General features: G+C 40.9%; 1 protein-coding gene across 1 annotated transcript; it reads left to right on the plus strand.

Annotated features, from left to right (window-relative positions):
• Positions 1-228: 228 nt before the first annotated feature.
• On the plus strand, positions 229-19205 carry NRSN1 (neurensin 1). Its single transcript, XM_037136080.2, has 4 exons — positions 229-381; positions 2130-2202; positions 7407-7604; positions 17563-19205. The coding sequence occupies exons 3-4, from the start codon at positions 7416-7418 to the stop codon at positions 17959-17961; spliced, it is 588 nt and encodes a 195-aa protein (XP_036991975.1). The 5' UTR covers positions 229-381; positions 2130-2202; positions 7407-7415; the 3' UTR covers positions 17962-19205.
• Positions 19206-19221: the final 16 nt, after the last annotated feature.

Raw genomic sequence — 19221 nt, forward strand, 5'->3', positions numbered from 1 at the left:
AACCAGACAAAGTGCCCGGCCCTGGCCCGCGGAGCTTCCTCGGGGTACAGCGCGCAACAGTCACTTGGCAGTCGCTCTCCAGGGAAGGAGGGGCCTGGGCTGCTAGCGGGAAGGAAGCCGGCCAGGGCCCCGCCCACTCACCACTCGGACCGCCCTCACGCCGCGCGCCCGCGCGCGCAGCACGGGTCCCGCCCCTTCTGCTTCGGGGGCGGCTGCGCGACCCTCGGCTGCGCGGGCACGCGAGGAGCCCAGCTGTTAATCTCGCGCAGGCTGAGCTAGGTGCGGAGGGAGCGGCGGCGGCAGTGGTGATGGGACCCCGGCGAGAGATCTGCGGCTAGCTAGCTGCACTTGCTCCACGGGTCAGGGGATCGGAGGGGGCAGGTAATGCCCAGGGGTGCGGGGATCTATGCTGGGTTTGTCTCTCCAGTTCTGCTTCTCCTCCCTTTCTCTTTCCTTTCTCTTTCTTCACGCACAAATATTCCCTCTCTCTCTCTCTCTCTCTCTCTCACACACACACACACACACACACACACACACACACTACTCATTCACGTTTATTATATGTGCACAAATCTGTTCAAAAACCATGGTATTAAATTCTGTGAACAAATAAGGGTTAGCCAACTCCATGCTTTGACGGTTTGTGGTTTGTGTTATGTAAGAATTTGGGAGGTATACAGGGAAAACTTAGGAGTTTCTTTCCTGTGAGACAAGAAAAGTTGTATATTAGGTTAAAGTTAATCCTATGTATTTGAAGTTTGGAAAGCTGGTTTGATTTGTTCTCCAGGATGAATTTAACCCTCACTTGCCCTCCACCACTCCTTTGCCATGTCTAAAAATGTTGGAGTATTTTGATATTATCTCAAGACCTACTTCTTGTGTGGTTAGAAAGGGGCGTTGTGGTGGGGAAGGGTCAGACCAAGGCTCATGACCTCAAAGAAAACAGAGCTGGAGTTAAACAGCTGTTGTTTGTTTAATTGGTTCCTGGCTCAGCAGCAGAAATGTTTTCAGCACCTTGGAGAGCTCCTTGGGCTCCAGGCCAGGATTTGGTGAAGGGCAACTGTGGAGTCAATTCCTACAAAGAAAATGGGGCAGGCGACAGATACAGAACGGAGGTTTAATCGAAAGACACAGGCGCAGATGAGAGAGAGAGATACAGAGACAAGGACAGAGAGAGAAACAGACAGAGACAGAGAAAAAGAGGAGAGGAGGGAGGAGGGGAAAGATAATAGTGACTTGTTTGCTTCTTCTTATCCGGATTCAGGATACCCACAAAGTAAAATTTAGGAGCAAAGAAATGAATCTTGGAGTAGGTTTGGCTATGGTTCATATACAGTGAACCTTCAAAATACTGAAAACAGTTTGTTAGTTCTTAACTAGGCTTACTCACCTCAAGTCTTTGAGGTTCTCCTGCAAAATGGATGGAAAACTGTTTACCAGAAAGAATTCTTAATGACTTCTTGAAAAATATGCCCCAGTTATTATTTTATTTTACATGACTAGAGTAATGCAGGAAACCAATAGCTCTATAGCAGGCAATGGCTTTTTAATTAAATCTTGCAGCCACCTGGTTTTCTTAGTCAGATGGAAAGTAAAATGACCATGATAGGAAGAAAATGGATATAGGAGTGAAGATCAACTTAATGAGTAAATTATCCATAGAGACGTAATAAGTCTAAAATGCATGTAAACAGATCAGAAAATTCAATGGCTATAAGATTCATTTACTTTACAATATAATGGAACAGTTTCTGCATTATCTAGGAAGCAAGTAATCTTTTCACTTAGAATTTGTAAAATACAAATGGATCAATCTAATCAGTATTATCGATTGCATGGGACATAATTATATCAAAATAACAATAATGTTTGTACAGTATGTTATAGATTAAAGATCCCTTCACATTTATGTTGCTTTACTCTATAAACTCTCCTAAAACCCATGAAAAAGTTACAAAATATATTATACTTTTGTAAAAAAAGAAAAAGCTATCTCTGCTCTCGAACAAGAAGTTCCTTGTCAATATTTTTGTCAACATCAAATTATTCTTTATAACTTATAAGAATGGCATATGAAATGTAGGTTTTTATCCAGATCACATTCTGCAGAGATTTTTTTTCTTTAATAGGACTGAAGAATGTGCCGTTAAAAAGAAAGGCTGAAGAGTTAACAACAAAAGGAGGAAGAGGAAGACTTCAAAGGTAAGACTCAGACATTGTCACATGTTGATTTATAAGCACTTTGTGATATGCATGTAAACAAAGAAGAAATTTATAGAGAATATGGATTCTTTTCATTTTGGTTTGGACTTTACATACCTTTCTTAAAAATACATCTTGAAGGAATAAAGTAATAAGGTAATTAATTGCATATCGTTACCCCTCTGTTAAAGATTACATGGTGGCTGCATAGCCCGTGACTTATAGAGTATAAAAAAAGTCTCATCATATGAAGATAAAATCTCTACCACTGAAATGATCCAATGGTAAAAACACATTTTCAAGTTTTAAATTCATGCTTACATAATTCCAGAATGCCTGATTTAAAAGTGAAAAAGCTGTTAGCAGCCTTTCATGTCTTCCTGCATCCACTTCGAGTCTTTTAAGTGAATTGGCCTTTCGGTTTGGTGCTGGACAAACAGCCTAAATCAGCTGTGTGCCTATTCTGTGCAGCACTGGCCCCATGGAAAAGCAACTCTAATGGGAGCTTCACTCTCATTATCTCAGAATGACTTTATGGGAGGGAAAAGCAGTATGAAAATTGAGTGATAATTTCAAATAGAATAAATAGAACAGAGACTGTGCCTGAACTCACAAATGACTCACACACAGAGCCATGGGAAAACACTCATGCTTTTTGCACCTCACTTTTCTGTCAACCTTCTCTCAAGGAGATCATAAAGACAAATCATATAAAGTCTATGATATTCTTAGTTTCATGAGGCATAATTTTTTCTGTGTTTGTGGTTATGAACACTTTTAAAGTAAAATAAAAATTAAATGCATATATTAGACAAATTCAAATTTCTAGTAAGTAGATACTATAGTATATTGGAACACATAGAGATCAAAATAACACACATATGGGTTTGTTCTCCAAATAGAGGAATTGTTCAAGGGATTCTCAGCATTTGTACTTCCTCCTGCTGCAAATACCTCATTTTGGTTCTCATTTTCTTATAATTATTGCTTCATGAATTCTTCTCCTTTTAATCCAAAAGTCTATTGAGGGCAGACTATGCCCTGTTAATCTTTGTAACCATTATCTTACATAATCTGTCACATAATGAGGGTTTTAAAAATACTAGAGGAATAGAAGAATGAAAAATGAAGGATGACTCTGGCTATCACCCACACTGACCTATGTAGAACTCTGTGCCAAGAAGTTTCAAAGTGGTAACAGTTCCTGCCCTTGTGGAGCTTGTAGTCTGTCATGTACCTGGGCGATCGGACAATATATGATGCAGTATTGGGCAGTAATAAATGCTATGAAGACAGACAAATTTGAACAAGGGGACAGAGAATGATAAAGGGCTGATATTTAATATGCTGAATGCAAAAGCCTCTTGAAAAAAATGGGAGTTAACATATGATTTCTCCTTGCTGGGATAGGATAGGTATGCTGTGTTACTAAGAACTGAAAATCCATTTAATGTATAATTGTACATGCAATTGAGATAGATTATAAAAAGAAAACCATGGGCAGATTCTTCCTTATCAGTGCCGAGAATGTCCTTCAGGAAGAACACAAACAACTGCCTCTTCCCAGATAACCAGGCACTAATGTTGCCTGTGCTCCATCAATGGCCACCCTGGCACTGAGGATGCAACAGGCTCCACGAGAGCATTTAGATAATGAATATTCACAGAGTTCACTTAAACGCAATACTGGAAAATATTTTCACTCGCCTCTTCCCACTATTTATGCACTTCCTGGAAGGCAAAGGCTTTCTGTAAGAAAAGGGGGCCCTCCAGGACCTGTCACTTAACAAGAGTCACAGCTTTAACATTATTGTTCTTGCTGCTGCTACTACTATAACTATTAAAATACAAATATCAGAATTCTCATGAAACTTGCTCACTAAGTAAATGCTGGGTCAAACTAAAAAGCCCTTGACACATCTTTCATTTCTTCTCCACCTGTGCTTATTGTATAATAATTTCCCAGCTTATAAACTGGCTTTATAACGTAACTTCATATATCCTCTTTATAATACTGGAGGTGTTAATCAACCAAGTAGGTCCCATATTGCTGTAGCATCTTCTGTATTGGGACAAAAAGTTACTGGCTTCCCTATGAGGATATAACTGTTGAGATTCTGGAGGGGCAAAATTCTCATTCTAATGTGTTATATTTTCAAATTCATGTTCTTCTAAGTGATCATTCTCCCATAGGGGTAAATCCCAAGTTGTGTGTTTGGTAAGATGTATGAACCTCTAAGACCCCCAGGGACTGCTCTTTTAGGCCACATACATGATGTTGAAGTTAACTTATTAAACAAACCGTACACAACCATTCATTTTACTTAATACCAAGTAATTAATCTAATTAGTAGCTTATATGCTCTTTTGAACTGAAGCTTCATACATACAATAATAAAGCAGAATTTGAGACAATGACAATCAATCAGTGAGGGTTCAGGATGAGGTGGGAAATTAGTTAACCCAGTTGTTTATGCAACAAAAATAATTTATTCAGTCTGTAGTTTCATGAAAAAGACTCCTGGACAACTATATCTAGATGGAGTTTGAGGTTATGTGGTATAACTATTTTATTTTAAGTTGGATAAAACCAGAGCCCAAAGAGGTTAATGAGCTTGCCTAAAATGTCATGACCAGTGAGTGGCAGATCAAGAATTAGAATTAGAGCCCATTCTCTGCTCTGTGTGGTTAGCACAGCACAGGCCATGTTCTTGTGTTTGGAATGGGGACAGGCTCATTAGGACTCCTTTTCTGGAATGTATCTAGCATCACTAAAAATCCATTCTAGGTGAGAGTAGAGCCTTCCATCACTCAGCCTCAACACCATTTGTTTCATGACACTTTCTATCTCTCTTATGATTTTACCCACATAGTGTTTAACAAAGTTGGATTACTGAGCCTCATCCTATAAAGCAGAAACAGCTAACTTGATGTGCTAGAAACTAGCTATGCAAGGAATGACTAAAATATGTCACATGGTGTTCCTTTGCATGAAAGCTCAATCCTAAGAAAGAATGACTTCAGATCTAAGAAAAATAAATCTTACTGTTGCTATGAGGGATTTTTTTTACCCCTGTAATACCTATTTTTGTCCTTTTTTGTGTTAAAGCCTCTGATACTTTATAAAAATTAAAAATCCAAATCTGAATGATTTGCTTTTAATTATCTAAATTTATGATTCAGTCCACGTATTGGCATGTTTCATCTGCTCCTTGACTCATGGTATAACCTTTAGCAGATGATTTTTCTATGCTTCATTTTCTTCAATGACAAAGCAGAGGAGTAATAATAATCTTGTTTCCCTTTGACTGCAGTTTTGTTGGAATGTCTTAAAAGAAACTTCCTTTAAAATTGTTCTACTTATATACCACTACTAATAGACCCTTAATCATCTTCATCGTATAAGCATTAAATAAAAGGAACTGAAGAGGTCATCTTGGCACTTTAAATATGAAAACTAAGTTAACAAAGGAATTTGATTTATCCAACTTTTCTGTTCTAATCAATGTACATTCTAAAATCTTGGTTTTTATATGAGATAGTAATATCCTTCTGAAATGTTTAAAAGTTAAAAAAATTGCCTCCCCTGCTCTCTCCTCTTGGCTGATTTCTCTTACGATAGCTCAACCTGAAACAGGAAGACGGACCAGGCACAGGAAGTTGAGCCTGACATGTAATAGTAACCAATATTTATAAAGACGAGGTTATTGGTCACCATCTTTAACACCTGGTTGCATCATATTTTTAAAGATCAGGACCATATTTTCCTGAAGTTAACTACATTTTCTAACTAAAACCCATTTATGGCTAAGGGCAAACATTTACAAGACATTTTTATGGGGTCACTTTCTGGCCATAGGACAGGACAGTGCTAAATATCTCTGGCTGCAACCTTGATTTTAGCCCATGATTCTATCCATCCAACTAAGTGGATACATAGGGCACTTGATGGAAATTTAGGTTAGTTTTTTCCTTGTAGATATACATGACTACTTTGTTTCTTGATAAGTAACTGGAAACATTTAATACATCTTCTGTTAACTCGAATTACGTACAAGCCTTGACAAAATCTGGGTCAACTGGGAAAATACTCTACTATATTATTCCTTGCTTTCTCATTTTCAGACTATGCCTACACAGGGAAAACCATCTAGAAGATAACTGAAAAATCTAAACAATATTTTATGTCCCCAGGTACATATTAATCTGCTTATATGAAGATCAGAAAACCAAAGAACAGAACAACTCAGAATTCCCTTTCTCGTCAAAATTGTTATCTCTCAGTAATTCCTCCCCTCCCCTATGAATTAATAATGAGATTCCTCTTTCTATGGATAATTATTAGGTCAATCAAGAAGAAGGTGGAGTCCCAAACAATGTATCAGAAATAGAGTTTCATTTAACAATTCTCTGAATTCTTATTTATACTAGACACTTCATGGCAAAGAACAGAAGGCTGGATCTACTCTCTGCATTACACCGTAGCATCCCACATGGACAGATGTATCCACAAATCTCTACTGAACTACCTGCTGTTAGGTTTAGTGAGGTGTAAATTACTGTCCAAGTCATTTGTGACTAATAAAGTATTAAGTGTAAGTTGTTCAGCATCTTTTTAATAAGCTTCTGTACAACTTGACAAATTAGTTAAAATGTTAGAACAAGATACAAGAGATCCAAAGAAAGACAAAATTTCAAACTGCTAAGAGTAACACAGCGTTCTTTGCACAACAGAACATAGTTAAGCATTTGAGAGGATAGCCCAAGACAAATTCCACCTGTAGAAAGTGTGCTTGACTAATTCTTTATAGGTGGATTCCAAGAGATTAAAGATTACTTGTCAGATGAGATTGAGCCCATTCAGGATAGTATGGCCATAAACAAAGATTATTTGTCAAGACAGTGAAAATCTCAGCTTCTTTCTTTCCATTTCTTATGTGCTTCATGCTTAAATTTTTGCATAATTTAAGTGACCTGTGATGTTATGTCTGGTTTTACTTGTGGAAAACCAGTTCTAATCACTGATAATTTAGAGAAAGTTTGTATTAAGCTTATAAGAATGTCTTGAAAAGTGTCTTTTCTCTTAAGAAAAGAGTATTGTTCAAATAAACTGATATTACTCAGCCTGGTTCTCCTCTTTAATATGCCTTTTGATCCTGAGCCAGAGCCCGTGGGGCTGATGCACATGGACATTGTCATTCCAGCTGGGAAGGATGAGTTCTTGCAGCAATCTCTGTGGGTCCAAGCAGACACGGGCTGCTGCCGAAGGCGGGTACCAGCGCTACGGAGTCCGGTCTTACCTGCACCAGTTTTATGAGGACTGCACCACCTCGATCTGGGAGTATGAGGATGATTTCCAGATCCAGAGATCGCCTAACAGGTGGAGCTCAGTATTCTGGAAGGTACGTCAAAAGCGTGTGCTTAACTTAGGAACTGGAACCATCATTGAATACGGTGAGTATAATACTATAGCTGAAGAGAGCAGGGCGGTTCAGAACTCTGCACATCCATCCCTCTGGTGATATGAAAACGGAAGTCTTCTTCCCTTAGGAAAGTCGAATAGAAACTGTGAGCTGAAGAAAGCCTCTCCACAGCATTATTGTTGATGTTTAACTTAAACATGCATAGGTACAATTGCCATCATTATTATTATTTTTGCTACTGTCACTGTGTGCCACTACACTCACCAACTGTGAAGCCATCCATAAGCAAAATACTATATGCTCCTGGCATCCCTTACAGTCTTGGTAAGTATCATTGAACAACTTCCAACAATTATTAGAAAAGGAATAATTGGGTATTTAGAGAGGGATAATGCTGAGACATAATAATGTGCTCAGTATTACAGCTCTGGCTCTACCAGATATGCGAACATGAGGCTCTCTGAGCTCCAAGTTCCTCGAGTGAAGAAGCCTTATTGGACAATGTATTCAGTTATTCGACATATGACTAATTAGTGAGCACCTATTCTGTGCCAAAAACTTGCAAAGTGCTGGAGATGAAAGTGGTAAACAGGAGAAGAAAAAGCCTCTGCCCCCATAGAACTTACTATCTATCATGGAAAACAGACCATTATCAAATAAGCCACACACTAGAATGTCAGGTAGTGTGACAAGTGTGATGAAGGGAAATCAGTCAGGAAGTAATGGAGGGCGGGTACTGAGATACGCTGACCATAGAAAGGCTTTCAGAGGACATGGCATTCGTGCAAATAACAGGATGAGCTGGGGAGCACACCATGAAGCCATCCAGCTGAAGACCATAAAACCATTCCAGGGTACAAAACTCTGAAATGGAAACAAGTTCGATGTGTTTGGAGAAATAGCAAAATCTGATCACAGTGAAATGAAAGGGGGCAAAGGAAAAATAATGGATTCAGAAAAATAAGAGGGCACAGATGGTTTATGTAGAGTGATAGATGTCCTCACTATAGATGATAGTGAGGACTTTGGCTCTTACCATGAGAGACATGAGAAGCCATGTGACCATTTTATGTAGAGGAGTGAAATGATGCAATTAATATTTTAATGGGAAAATTCTATCTAATGTACAGAAAAGAGATTATAGTAGAAAAAAGGTAGAAGCAGCTAGATTATTTAGGAGAGTATTGAAGTACCCCAGCAAGAGCTGTGGTGGCTTAAATTAAGGTGATGTTAGTGGAGATGGTGATAAGTAGTCCAATCTAGCATAAAGTTTGGAGGCCAAACTCTGAAGACAAGCTCATCAGCTCACAGCTGATGAATTAGACATAAAACCAAGTGGAGTCAAACATGACTCCAAGACTTGCTGCCTGAGCTATTTAGTGAATGATGTTACCATTTACTGGGATGGAGAACCAAGGAGAGCAATAGAATGGGTGGAGAGCCCAGAGTTTGATATTGGCCATGTTTTATTGTTGACGCCTACTGCAAGTGGTGATCTCTAGTGGCAATTTAAATATACTAATCTGAAGCTCATGGATTGGGAGTCATTAGTATATAGAACGTGTATATGGCACTGCCTAGGAAGACAGTAAGGACATAGAAAAGAAGGGTCATTGGGACATTCCAATACTTAGAAATCAAGGAAAGGATGAAGATTCAGGAAGGGATGCTAAGATGCAGCCTTAGATGATGTCGCTGTTCCCTTCCAGCTCTAACATTCTGTGCCTCAAATGTTGCCAATCATCCTGACTTTCTCCCAAAATATCTCATAACTTTTGATGTTAATGTTGACATAAACTTGAAATTGATTGGCAATAGTGTAACAGGAGACAATGCACCATGATTGTGAACACGGATTCTGTCCTCAGACTGTGGGGTTCAAATCTCAGCTCTTCCATTTAATAGCTCTATAACTTTGGGCAAATAATTGACTTTAATGGGACTCTTACAGCAATACTTAATAGTACCAACCTCATCAAGTTGTGAGAAATAAATAAGATAATATTTATAAAGATCTTAGAACAATGTCCAATATGCACTTAATAAGCATTTGATGCCACATGGAACATTAAGTCCTGAAATGGAAATAAAACTGGAAATCTAGTTAATGAAATATTATATAACATAGTTGGTAATATAAGTTATCCAAGACCTGTGTTTATTCAAAATCTCACTACTGTCGTGTGCTCTGTATTAGAATTGGTCACACTATCATTTCGTCCTTGTTACTTCTGATAAATCCTTACTGGCATGGACTAATGAAATTAATAGCCAAGCTTGGCACATACTGTATTTACCCACATAAGTGTGTGGTTGCTTCAGTATGTGTCAAAAAACAAATATTTGCCTCACAGATCTTTGTGCCAAGAGCCTAAAATGCCACTGGCATATAAAATATCATCAGCATTTGTGTAGATCCAAAGCACTGGTGGTATGTGATTTGTGATGCTATAAATTCATCAAATAATCTAAAGGTATGGATTTAAAACAAAGAACTAACAGTAAATTCTAGAATTGGTAATTACCAATTACCAATTACCAATTCTAGAATTACCAATTCTAGAACTCAGATTTTAATATTTCCTACCTTTCATTTTATACAAACAAGATCCAAAAGTATTTTGTCCCTGTTGTGACAGACCTACTACAGAAAAAATAATAAAGGCAAAATCCATGGCCTCTTAGAGATTATATTCCAGCAAAATCCAAAATTTAATTTCATATTGTTAATCACTAATACTGGACTGGGCTTTCAGAACCCTACAGTAAACCTGAATAACCTAAGAATTACTGTTCTAGAGCCTCACCTCTACCAAGGGAAAACCAACCACTCTTGCCTTCTCTCCTCAGAAATTTAAGTGAATTCATCTCAGCAGGTATATGAAGTGCTTTCTACCAATACAAAGAAAATCACTGGTTATGCATATATTTCTATTATGAATCTTTTTTATGTTAGTTTTCCTTTCATTTTAAATTGCATCTGTAGGTGATTCAAGCTGTGGGCTTCCCCTTCTCTTCTTCCACCCCAGTAAGGCCTCTGCTCCCAGTGCCTCCTCAATGGGACTCTGCCCTCAAGCCAGCTCTTTGGCAGTGGGCAGCATGGAGGTGCTTGATGAGAATGGAGATGGGAATCAAATGGGCCAGAGTTAGAATCTTTGCTCTGACACGTGGATCCACATAGCATCCATCTCACAGCGCTGTTCTTTCTACAGATGTATCTATGTCCACTGTGCACAAGAATATGTGGTAGGCTCTAGGATTGAGTCGTGAATATGATGTTATTCTTCACCTGTGAATAAGATATTGCCTTGACTTAAAAGAGTTAACAATCAAAGAAGGTAGATATATACAGATTGTTACAATCCAACATGATAAACATTCCCCTAAAAATAGTCAATCACTGGAAGCACAGGGTGGTGAGAACCTGATGCAGTCTGAGCAAGAAATAGCTCCACAGAAAATATCATCTGGGAAAAAGCAGGAGCAGGGCACCCAGAACGAAAGCATTGCAAAGACTGAATCACGACAAAAGATGGCATGCTCAGGAGACTGCACACAGTTCAGGGTGGCTGGGTAGAGGTTTAGAAGTTAGAGAAAAGGGGTCAAGAGATCAGTGTTGGAATGCATACCTGAGTCATATCACAGATGACTTTGAAAAGCTGTGGCACAGAAATTTCTCTAGAGCCTTCTAGTTTAAGTACAATGATGGGGCAATATATAATCAGTCTATGCTTTCTTGAGGAGGTTGCCTCACATACAGTTATAAACACACACAGTATTACACACATTCTCTGTGCCTCACAAGGTTCTGTATTACCACATGGTTGCCTCGGTCACTACTAATTTCTTCTCGTGCCTGCAGCTGCTGCCATTTGCAAAACTCTGTGACACGGTCCCACCTATCCCCTGCCATCTTCTGCTGCAGCCAAGATAGAATTCTTCTTTCTCATCCTCACATATTCTTTCTTATCCTTGCACTAGACCTTCACCAAGGTTGTTGCCACTTGAGTGCACAACAAACAGCCTCAGTGTGGCAGGTATGAACTAGTGAGAGCAGTCTTCTCATTCCTAATCATACTCTCCCCACCTCAGGGTTATTCTCCTTTTTACCTTCCCTCCTCAATTCATATGAAAAACTGCTCAAAAGTACAAGGCAAGTGCCTTCTCCACAGCTTTACTGAAAGTGAAAGTGACCCTCTGGCCCCTCTCTCTTCTCTTGAGACTCTCCTCCTACATGCCCCAGTCTCTCCAGTTTCCCCCTGAGGCTAAGTCAGAGTTTAAACTTACATCTTAGATTTCTCTTCAAAGTTTTGCTAGATATTAAGAAGATAGTTTAACACTAGAAATTAGAGGAGCTATGGGAGCCTCTTAAGAGAGAATCCATGTGGTGTTTATTCTGTTTTTAAGTGTTTTCTCAGATGACACTTGAAGACTGTATAAAAAAGGATAAGACTAGCATTGGAGACCACTGGAATGCAATTGTAATGATCAGAGCAAGATATGATAATGGTCTGCACCCACAGAGTAGTTATGGTGATGGAGTGGAGATACAAGATTAAGAGAGCTTATGAGGTAGAACCAATAAGAGTTAATTAACTATGGACTGTGAATGTGGGGAAAGAGTCAGTGCATGGGTTGCTGGCAGGAGCACAGATAGGAAAAATTAGAAGGAAAGAGTATGGTTTTGCATATTTGGGTTTGATGAACCTTTCGGACACCCCACCCTGTACTCCCGGGCACTACTATGAGAGTGTTTATCACTTTGGATTACAACAATCCTCCTATTGGTGTTAGAAATATGAAGCCAGAGCCCAGGAGAATGATCTAGGCTAGAGTTGGAGATTTGGAAATCATTGGTATATTGGCGGTAGTTGGAACTTTACCCACAGATGAAACCCTAGAGAAAATACTGAACAAAACGTACGAGTCAAGGATGGAATACTGGACAACCTGGCAAAGCAAGTTGAGTGTCAGTTGTTAAGGAGGTAGATGCAGAAGGAGAAGAATTGTACCAGGGACAGCAACAGGTAAGCATTTTAAGAGAGCATTAGTCTTTGACATCAATGACTGCAGAACATTCAAACATGGTAAGTAAAGAAAAATGGGGTTTGAAAATAAGGAGGTCATTAGTGACCTCAGAGAGAGCAATTTCAGTGAAACCATGGAGGACTAAGCATGGCCGTCAAAGGGGGAATGGCTTCAAGCAGTAGCTAGCCAGGAACGCAGGGATCTAAAAGAGATTTTGAAGATTGAAGCAACTGAATGTATTCACAGGCTAAAGGGACAGAGCCTCTGTAAAGTAGAAGAGCTAATGCAGAATAATGAGTATCACTACCCGGATGAAGAGGGCTGTGAAGACAGTAGGAGGTAAGGCATGTGAAAGGACCTAGATCGTAGCCTGGCATAGGTTTTTGACTTTGTAAAGCTCCATGTCCCTACAGGCAGGTCAGGCAAGAAGGTCAGGACATAAGTTTGAATCTGTCATCACTGCTGGCAAGTGACACCAGTCATAGCTCCTATCCTGCTAAGGAGAGGCCAGCAGCAGCCCCCTGGGGCTAATGAAGAAGAAACGCCAGTCTTCACTCTTGATGTGCTTCCTCTGAATTACCTCTAACCCAGATGGCTCCTTTCACATTTAGCTCCATCCAGCATTTCCCCCCACACGCTGTTCTCCCCTGCCACAATAGTTCTAGCTTCCAACAGTCATTACTGCCTCCTCCCTGCCAGAACAGCTGCGTTGCTACTGCTGCCAATTCTGCTTATTGAAGGAAACTGCATTTTCAGAACTCATCAGCTCATGGGGATGCAACGAAGGGGATGTTGGTCAAAATAACAGCAGTCTCTGGCTTGTCGCCCCAGCAGCAGAATTTCTGGAATCCAAGTTCTTCTCCCTATCCAGTCCTCTTTGCCAACAACAGGAACTGAGTTTTCACACATGCTCCCCACATCCAGGGGAGTTGCCAGAAGTTACAGCTCAAACACTGTCCTTGCTGCTGCCTTTCAGCTCTGTCACAGCCTGGGGAGGTTCTTATCTCTCACCATGGGCATTGCTCTAGCCATCCCACCTCCCAGGCTGCCCCGGTTTACCTGGGGGAGGCCCCAATCCCAACAGCATTTCAACTCTTCTGCATGGCCCTACACAGGGCTGCTCTGATCTCTTAGACTCTTAAAGGATCTTTGTGTTGCATTTTTTAACATTCTATTAATAGAGCCCCTATCGTCTTAGACCTAGGACACCTCAACTTAGAGCCATGTCCAGGGACAATTGTTAGGATACTGTATGGCCTCACTCTCCAATTTTCTAATTATTTCCACTATTCCAACATGGTACCAGAATTAAGCTGATGTATGCCAACGTCCCTCCTCACCTCTATTACATGCTCAAGAAAGTTAAGGTGCAGGGAACTTACAATTCCATCATTGCTCCTTCATGCCCCCCCATCCCAAGCTCTCCCTGACATGTTTTAATAAATTTGGAGCTCCTCTCTGGGTACAACTCATGAAGATTCTCATTAGACTTGCACTGATGGCACCTTCAGAATCTTGGGAGTCAGCTATTCATCACATTGTGCTCCCCACCAGACAGCAGACATCTCTCTGATCCATGGATATAACGAGGAAAAGGGAGAAGGCTCAGGAAGCCAGCCATTTTCCAGTTCTTGAAGTGAGCAGAAGTTCTGCCATCTGCAAGTCATGGTTTGCCTTTTTAGCTTCTGAGTGACAACCCGAGAGTAGATTTTAATCTGTAAACACTTGCTCAGTTGAGGAGCAGACTGCTCTGAGAATCAATCACCTGGCTCCATATTCCGCAGTCTGGCGGTTTAGGTTAGTCTGTCAGGAATATTTATTGAGCACAGGCTAGAATAAGAACTATGGAGAGACAAGACAGAAATAGAAGATAGAGAGCCTTGGCCTCAGTTGCTCTTAAGAACCTCAGAAACGAAGATGGATGCATTTCTGCTGCCCTCAATTTTTGAGAATTAGTGCCAGCTCCTGAGGAGGGAAGTAATTTAGTGACATATGAAGCATGTCACCATGGATATTTAAGTTAATTTAGTTTGTGCATTCAGAATTTCCAATGTGAGTCATTTTTTAAAAGTTATTTTTAAATAATGGTTAGTCTTTGAAGGTAAATTTATTCACACCATTTTTAGAAAAATGTAGAAAGCCACTTGCAATGTTATATTTTCAGTTCAATTTTCCCTGTACTACTTAAATGTTATGGAGAATAGTTTCTATTTTTTCAGAAGAGATTATACTGACTTTTTGTTTTTCAGCTTTCTCACAATATTACATAATGGAATTTTGTCCATTTATGGTAACAAAAGCTCTGTTTTGATAAAAAAAAATAATAGCAGGTAATATACAAAATAGTAGCTGGAGAAATATCGAGGGAAGATAAAGGGGGTGAGGAGGCTTAGAAGACTTGGGTTAGGGTCCGGTCAAGCCATCTGCTAACTGTAGGACCTTGAACTATGCTTCTTCAACCCTATAAACCTCAGTTTCTTATAGGTGAAATAGGAATAAGAATATCTACTTCTCCTAAGGCTGGTGAGGATAAAATGAAAAACACACCTAACACTATGCCTAAACCATAACAGATGCTGTCAACAAAAGGTCACTGCCACCAATCCAATGCCAACAAGGGTCTCCAATCTGGAGTGTGGCAAAAAGAAAAAGTTTACTCAGGTAAAATAATTTGCAAGCAGGAGAAACTCAGCCTCTGGGAGAAACTGCTCCCCAGAGACAAAGGGAAGTTTGCCTTACACAGAGAAAGCTCCCACCCTGGTCCCTACTTGGTCCATTTTTATGTAAATTAGGAATACAAGTTTGCACAGTTTAATTGATCTAAATAGCACTGCCATGATTGGCCAGAACTGCCTGTTCTGGTGGCCATTCTGGAGCTGCTCTGATTGGTTAGTAAGTATGCAAATGAGGATATAGCTGTGTGGCTCTGATCAGATGAGGCAAATCCCAGCATATTGGTTGAAATATGATGCCAGGAACTCCTTTCTAAGGGTCAGCTCACACAGCGCAGGAACACAGTGCAGGTGGCTCACAGCTCCGCCTGCAGCTTTCCCCTGAAATGCCCTGTGTGTGTGTGTGTGTGTGTGTGTGAGGCCTCCGCCAGCAATGGCTGCTGGGCTCTGATTATGAATTGGAACCCAATTAACCATGAGGAGTTCTTCCTGGCAGATATAGTTCTTCTTGAGGTTCGCAGTGCTCAATAATACTAGTTTTCCTTTCCCCAGTTTGTTAAACTGATGAATTTGCAAATATTTTTCTTCTATTATGTAAACCTTTATTAGTGTCTTACCCTGGATTTTAATAAATAAATATGTTAAATAAACATACTTTAAACATTCAAGATTAAATGATGTTATACATTGGGTTATTTTTTCAACCTTGTTATTCTAACTAAAAGCAATTAGAAACTGGAGGAAATGAAAATTGTGTTTAAAAATAAATAACGACATTATCTGTTCTTTATTCTAAATACTGAGTAATTGTGGTAATGCAGTGGCCAATGTAGCACAATTTTATAAGAGATACATTTCCAAATACACTTCCAGCTACTTATGACAGTGTATTACTAACCCAGGCAAAGGGCTAAGTCTTTCATTCATTGTCTCATTTAATCCTCACAACAGCTCCATGAGGTGGGTACTATATCACTTACCACTTTATAGGTGGAGAAATTATCAGCAAGAGCATTTAAGTAACTTTTCTTATATGATTTAGCACTAGTTCCCAGTGCTAGAATCCAAGCCTGTGTCTGTTAATTCCAAACCTCTGAGTTTAAACCACCAAATGGTATATTGCTTTCCATCTTCAGCATGTTACATTTATTAGAACTTGAGCTGAGGCAGTGCTTTTTCCATCCGTGACTCCTAACACTTCTCAGCATCTGCGGAAGTCCAACCCAGTGGCTCCTTGTTAGAGAAAGCGCCCTGGCCTCCCGTCAGATCTATGGCTGCCAGCTCTGCCTCTGCAACTTGCTAGCTGTTCATCCTCCTGGGCCAGTGACCTACCCACTGCAAGGTTACCTTTCCTCAGCTGTAAAGTGGCAACTATGGGGAAAGGGTGAGTAGTTACAGACTGTCAGTGTCTTCCAGCCACAATCACCAGGACATATCTACATGTCAATGGTAATAAGTTTATTATCACCATAGTGAGAGAAATGACCCCAGAAAGGGTCCCGGGGCATTCCAATAAAGAAATGTGGGGAAGGACACATAGGATATTGGGTGATTTGGGGAAGGGTTGAAGGAAAAACAAGTTCACCCTGGATTGGCGGGGGTGATTCTGTGGCTGAATTTCTTAGTGAATCTGACCTACAGGGAGGGCAGCCTAGAGCAAGACAACAGCTGCAATGGGTAAAGGAGCAGCAGTCATTTATATTGGCAGAGAGGAGAGGAGATGCTGGGTGTTTGGCCTCATTTTTGTCTGTGCTTAAAGAAAACTATGAAGTAGTCTTACTTCATCATGGGGAAAGAATGGGCTTGTCTGATGACGTTCTGTGAGATTGATTGTGCCAACAGGAGAACATGGCCTCTCTGTGAGCTCCAGGACATTTTTAACAACATTGCAGCCGAGTGAATAGAGTCAGGCCAACTCCTGGACATCAGGGCTGCTTTCCTCTGCCTCCAGACCAAAGGAGAAAAGGTCAGCAAAAGGGGACTTTGTCGACCACAAAGCGCTGTACATACCGAAAGCTCAAAGGGAAAATCAAGACAGTGACGCAGTTTCTGGTTGCCAATAAAATCAGAAAACTGCCCCTTTCCCCGTTTTTAACCAGAAAATTATGTAGGCTTTTTATACATATTTAGAGCGACTGGGAAAATTCACTTTCCCGAAAGATAAGTCCTATCCTGCCGGGCGTTGGGGAGCCAAAGCACTGTGCTTACCTGCCTTGTTTCGCTGTGTCCTTCTCTAGGTCGGCCTCATCTCCGGCACAGTCTTTGTGATTCTCGGGCTGACTGTTCTGGCAGTGGGCTTTCTCGTGCCTGCCAAAATTGAAGCCTTTGGCGAAGCCGATTTCGTGGTGGTCGACACACACGCTGTGCAGTTTAATGGAGCCCTCAACATGTGCAAGCTGGCGGGAGCCGTGCTCTTCTGCATCGGGGGCACGTCCATGGCCGGGTGCCTGCTGATGTCAGTGTTTGCTAAGAACTACTCCAAAGAAGAAAAATTCCTGCAACAAAAGTTCAAAGAGCAAATTGCAGACATCAAGGCCCACACCCAGCCCATCACAAAAGCTCCGGGCCCCGGGGAAACAAAGATACCAGTCACTTTGTCCAGGGTTCAAAATGTGCAGCCTGTACTGGCCACCTGAACTACCGCCACCCCACCCCCACCTCCTCATCCCGTCCTAATTTACACGCAGGGTGACAATGAAGCAGGCCAGCTTTTAAGGCGACGAGCAGAGATTTGGTGTTGGTTTGCCCCATAGCTGTGCTTGGCTATGGGCCGCATAGGGAATGAGCTCATACTCGCTGGGCTCAGTGGCCCTGATGAGGGTGGACGCCCTGCATCAGTCTGAGCACAGGCACCCAGCTGCTTAGAGGGTGCTGCTGTGCGCCCGCCAGAAGCCTCTGAAACTCCCCTCTCATAGATTGTGGCTTAGTGTCATTTTCCGTGTTATTGGAAAGCCCTGGACAGTTTAGACCAGCCCACCGATTGCCAACGTGGCCCTTTTTGTTTTCTAACATTGGTTTTTCTAATCTTCCCTGGGTGGTGCTACCTTCCCTTCCTCTCCCACTGTGTGTGAGATATTGTCAAATGTGTTCCTAGAAAAATCGAGTTCCCTGATTTTGACCCGAACACTTTAGTCTTCTAATGATATCTTAATATGAGGTTCTTACGATTGGATGTATTTATCAGAGTTCTTCACAAATCCTCTTTGTTTTCTATCTTTTTTTTTCATGGAAGCTAAAATAGAATCTTGGCAAAGAAGTTCATATTGGGAGTATCTACTGATGTCTACAGTGTCCAAAAGCACTTAATTAGAAGCCCAGAAATTTGAGTTCCTACTGCTAAAGAGCTGTGTGACCTTGGGGAAATCATTTAATTTCCCAGGCCTCAGTTTCCACATCTACATAATGGGGGTCCTGGGCTGTGATGTCTGAGACCCCTTTTTCTGCCATGTGTCACCAGCTTTCCCTCCACCCTGAGTATGTTTACAATGTCCTGTGGCCCCCACCACAGCGAGCAGAGGTTCTTCAAGACATAGACTCCAGGGATGTCTCCAGTCCACGGCCTCTGCCCACCGACCCTCGAACACGCACCCCCAGCGGTGCATACGAGGCTGCCGCACTTTTATAAAGACAAAGCAAGCCATCCTCAACTAAGAAACCACTGAGTAGATATTAACATTAAAAGGAATTTCTTTCTCCAATAAGACATTTATTCTCCAACAAGACATTCATCTCACCCCTGCACACTTCTATTTAATCTGTGAATTAAATGGACTGAGGAAAATGGAAGATGTGACCTTGGTATTCGTTCTCTCAGAACCAGTGCCCCTTCGTGGTGTTTTCCCCCTTCTCCCTTTCCTTCACTGGATGAATAAAATATGTGAACCAGCAGAACTTGA

The sequence above is a fragment of the Artibeus jamaicensis genome, unplaced genomic scaffold, assembly GCF_021234435.1.
Source record: "Artibeus jamaicensis isolate MK-2021 breed Jamaican fruit bat unplaced genomic scaffold, CSHL_Jam_final contig_482, whole genome shotgun sequence".
In the NCBI taxonomy this organism is placed as follows: Eukaryota; Metazoa; Chordata; class Mammalia; order Chiroptera; family Phyllostomidae; genus Artibeus; species Artibeus jamaicensis.

What these genes read in the sequence shown, in the direction of transcription:
- NRSN1 (XM_037136080.2), top strand. Translation starts at nt 7,416, where the DNA reads ATGAGTTCTTGCAGCAATCTCTGTGGGTCCAAGCAGACACGGGCTGCT. An exon ending in GGAGCTCAGTATTCTGGAAG is followed by an intron (nt 7,605 to 17,562) that starts GTACGTCAAAAG and finishes GTCCTTCTCTAG; the next exon opens with GTCGGCCTCATCTCCGGCAC.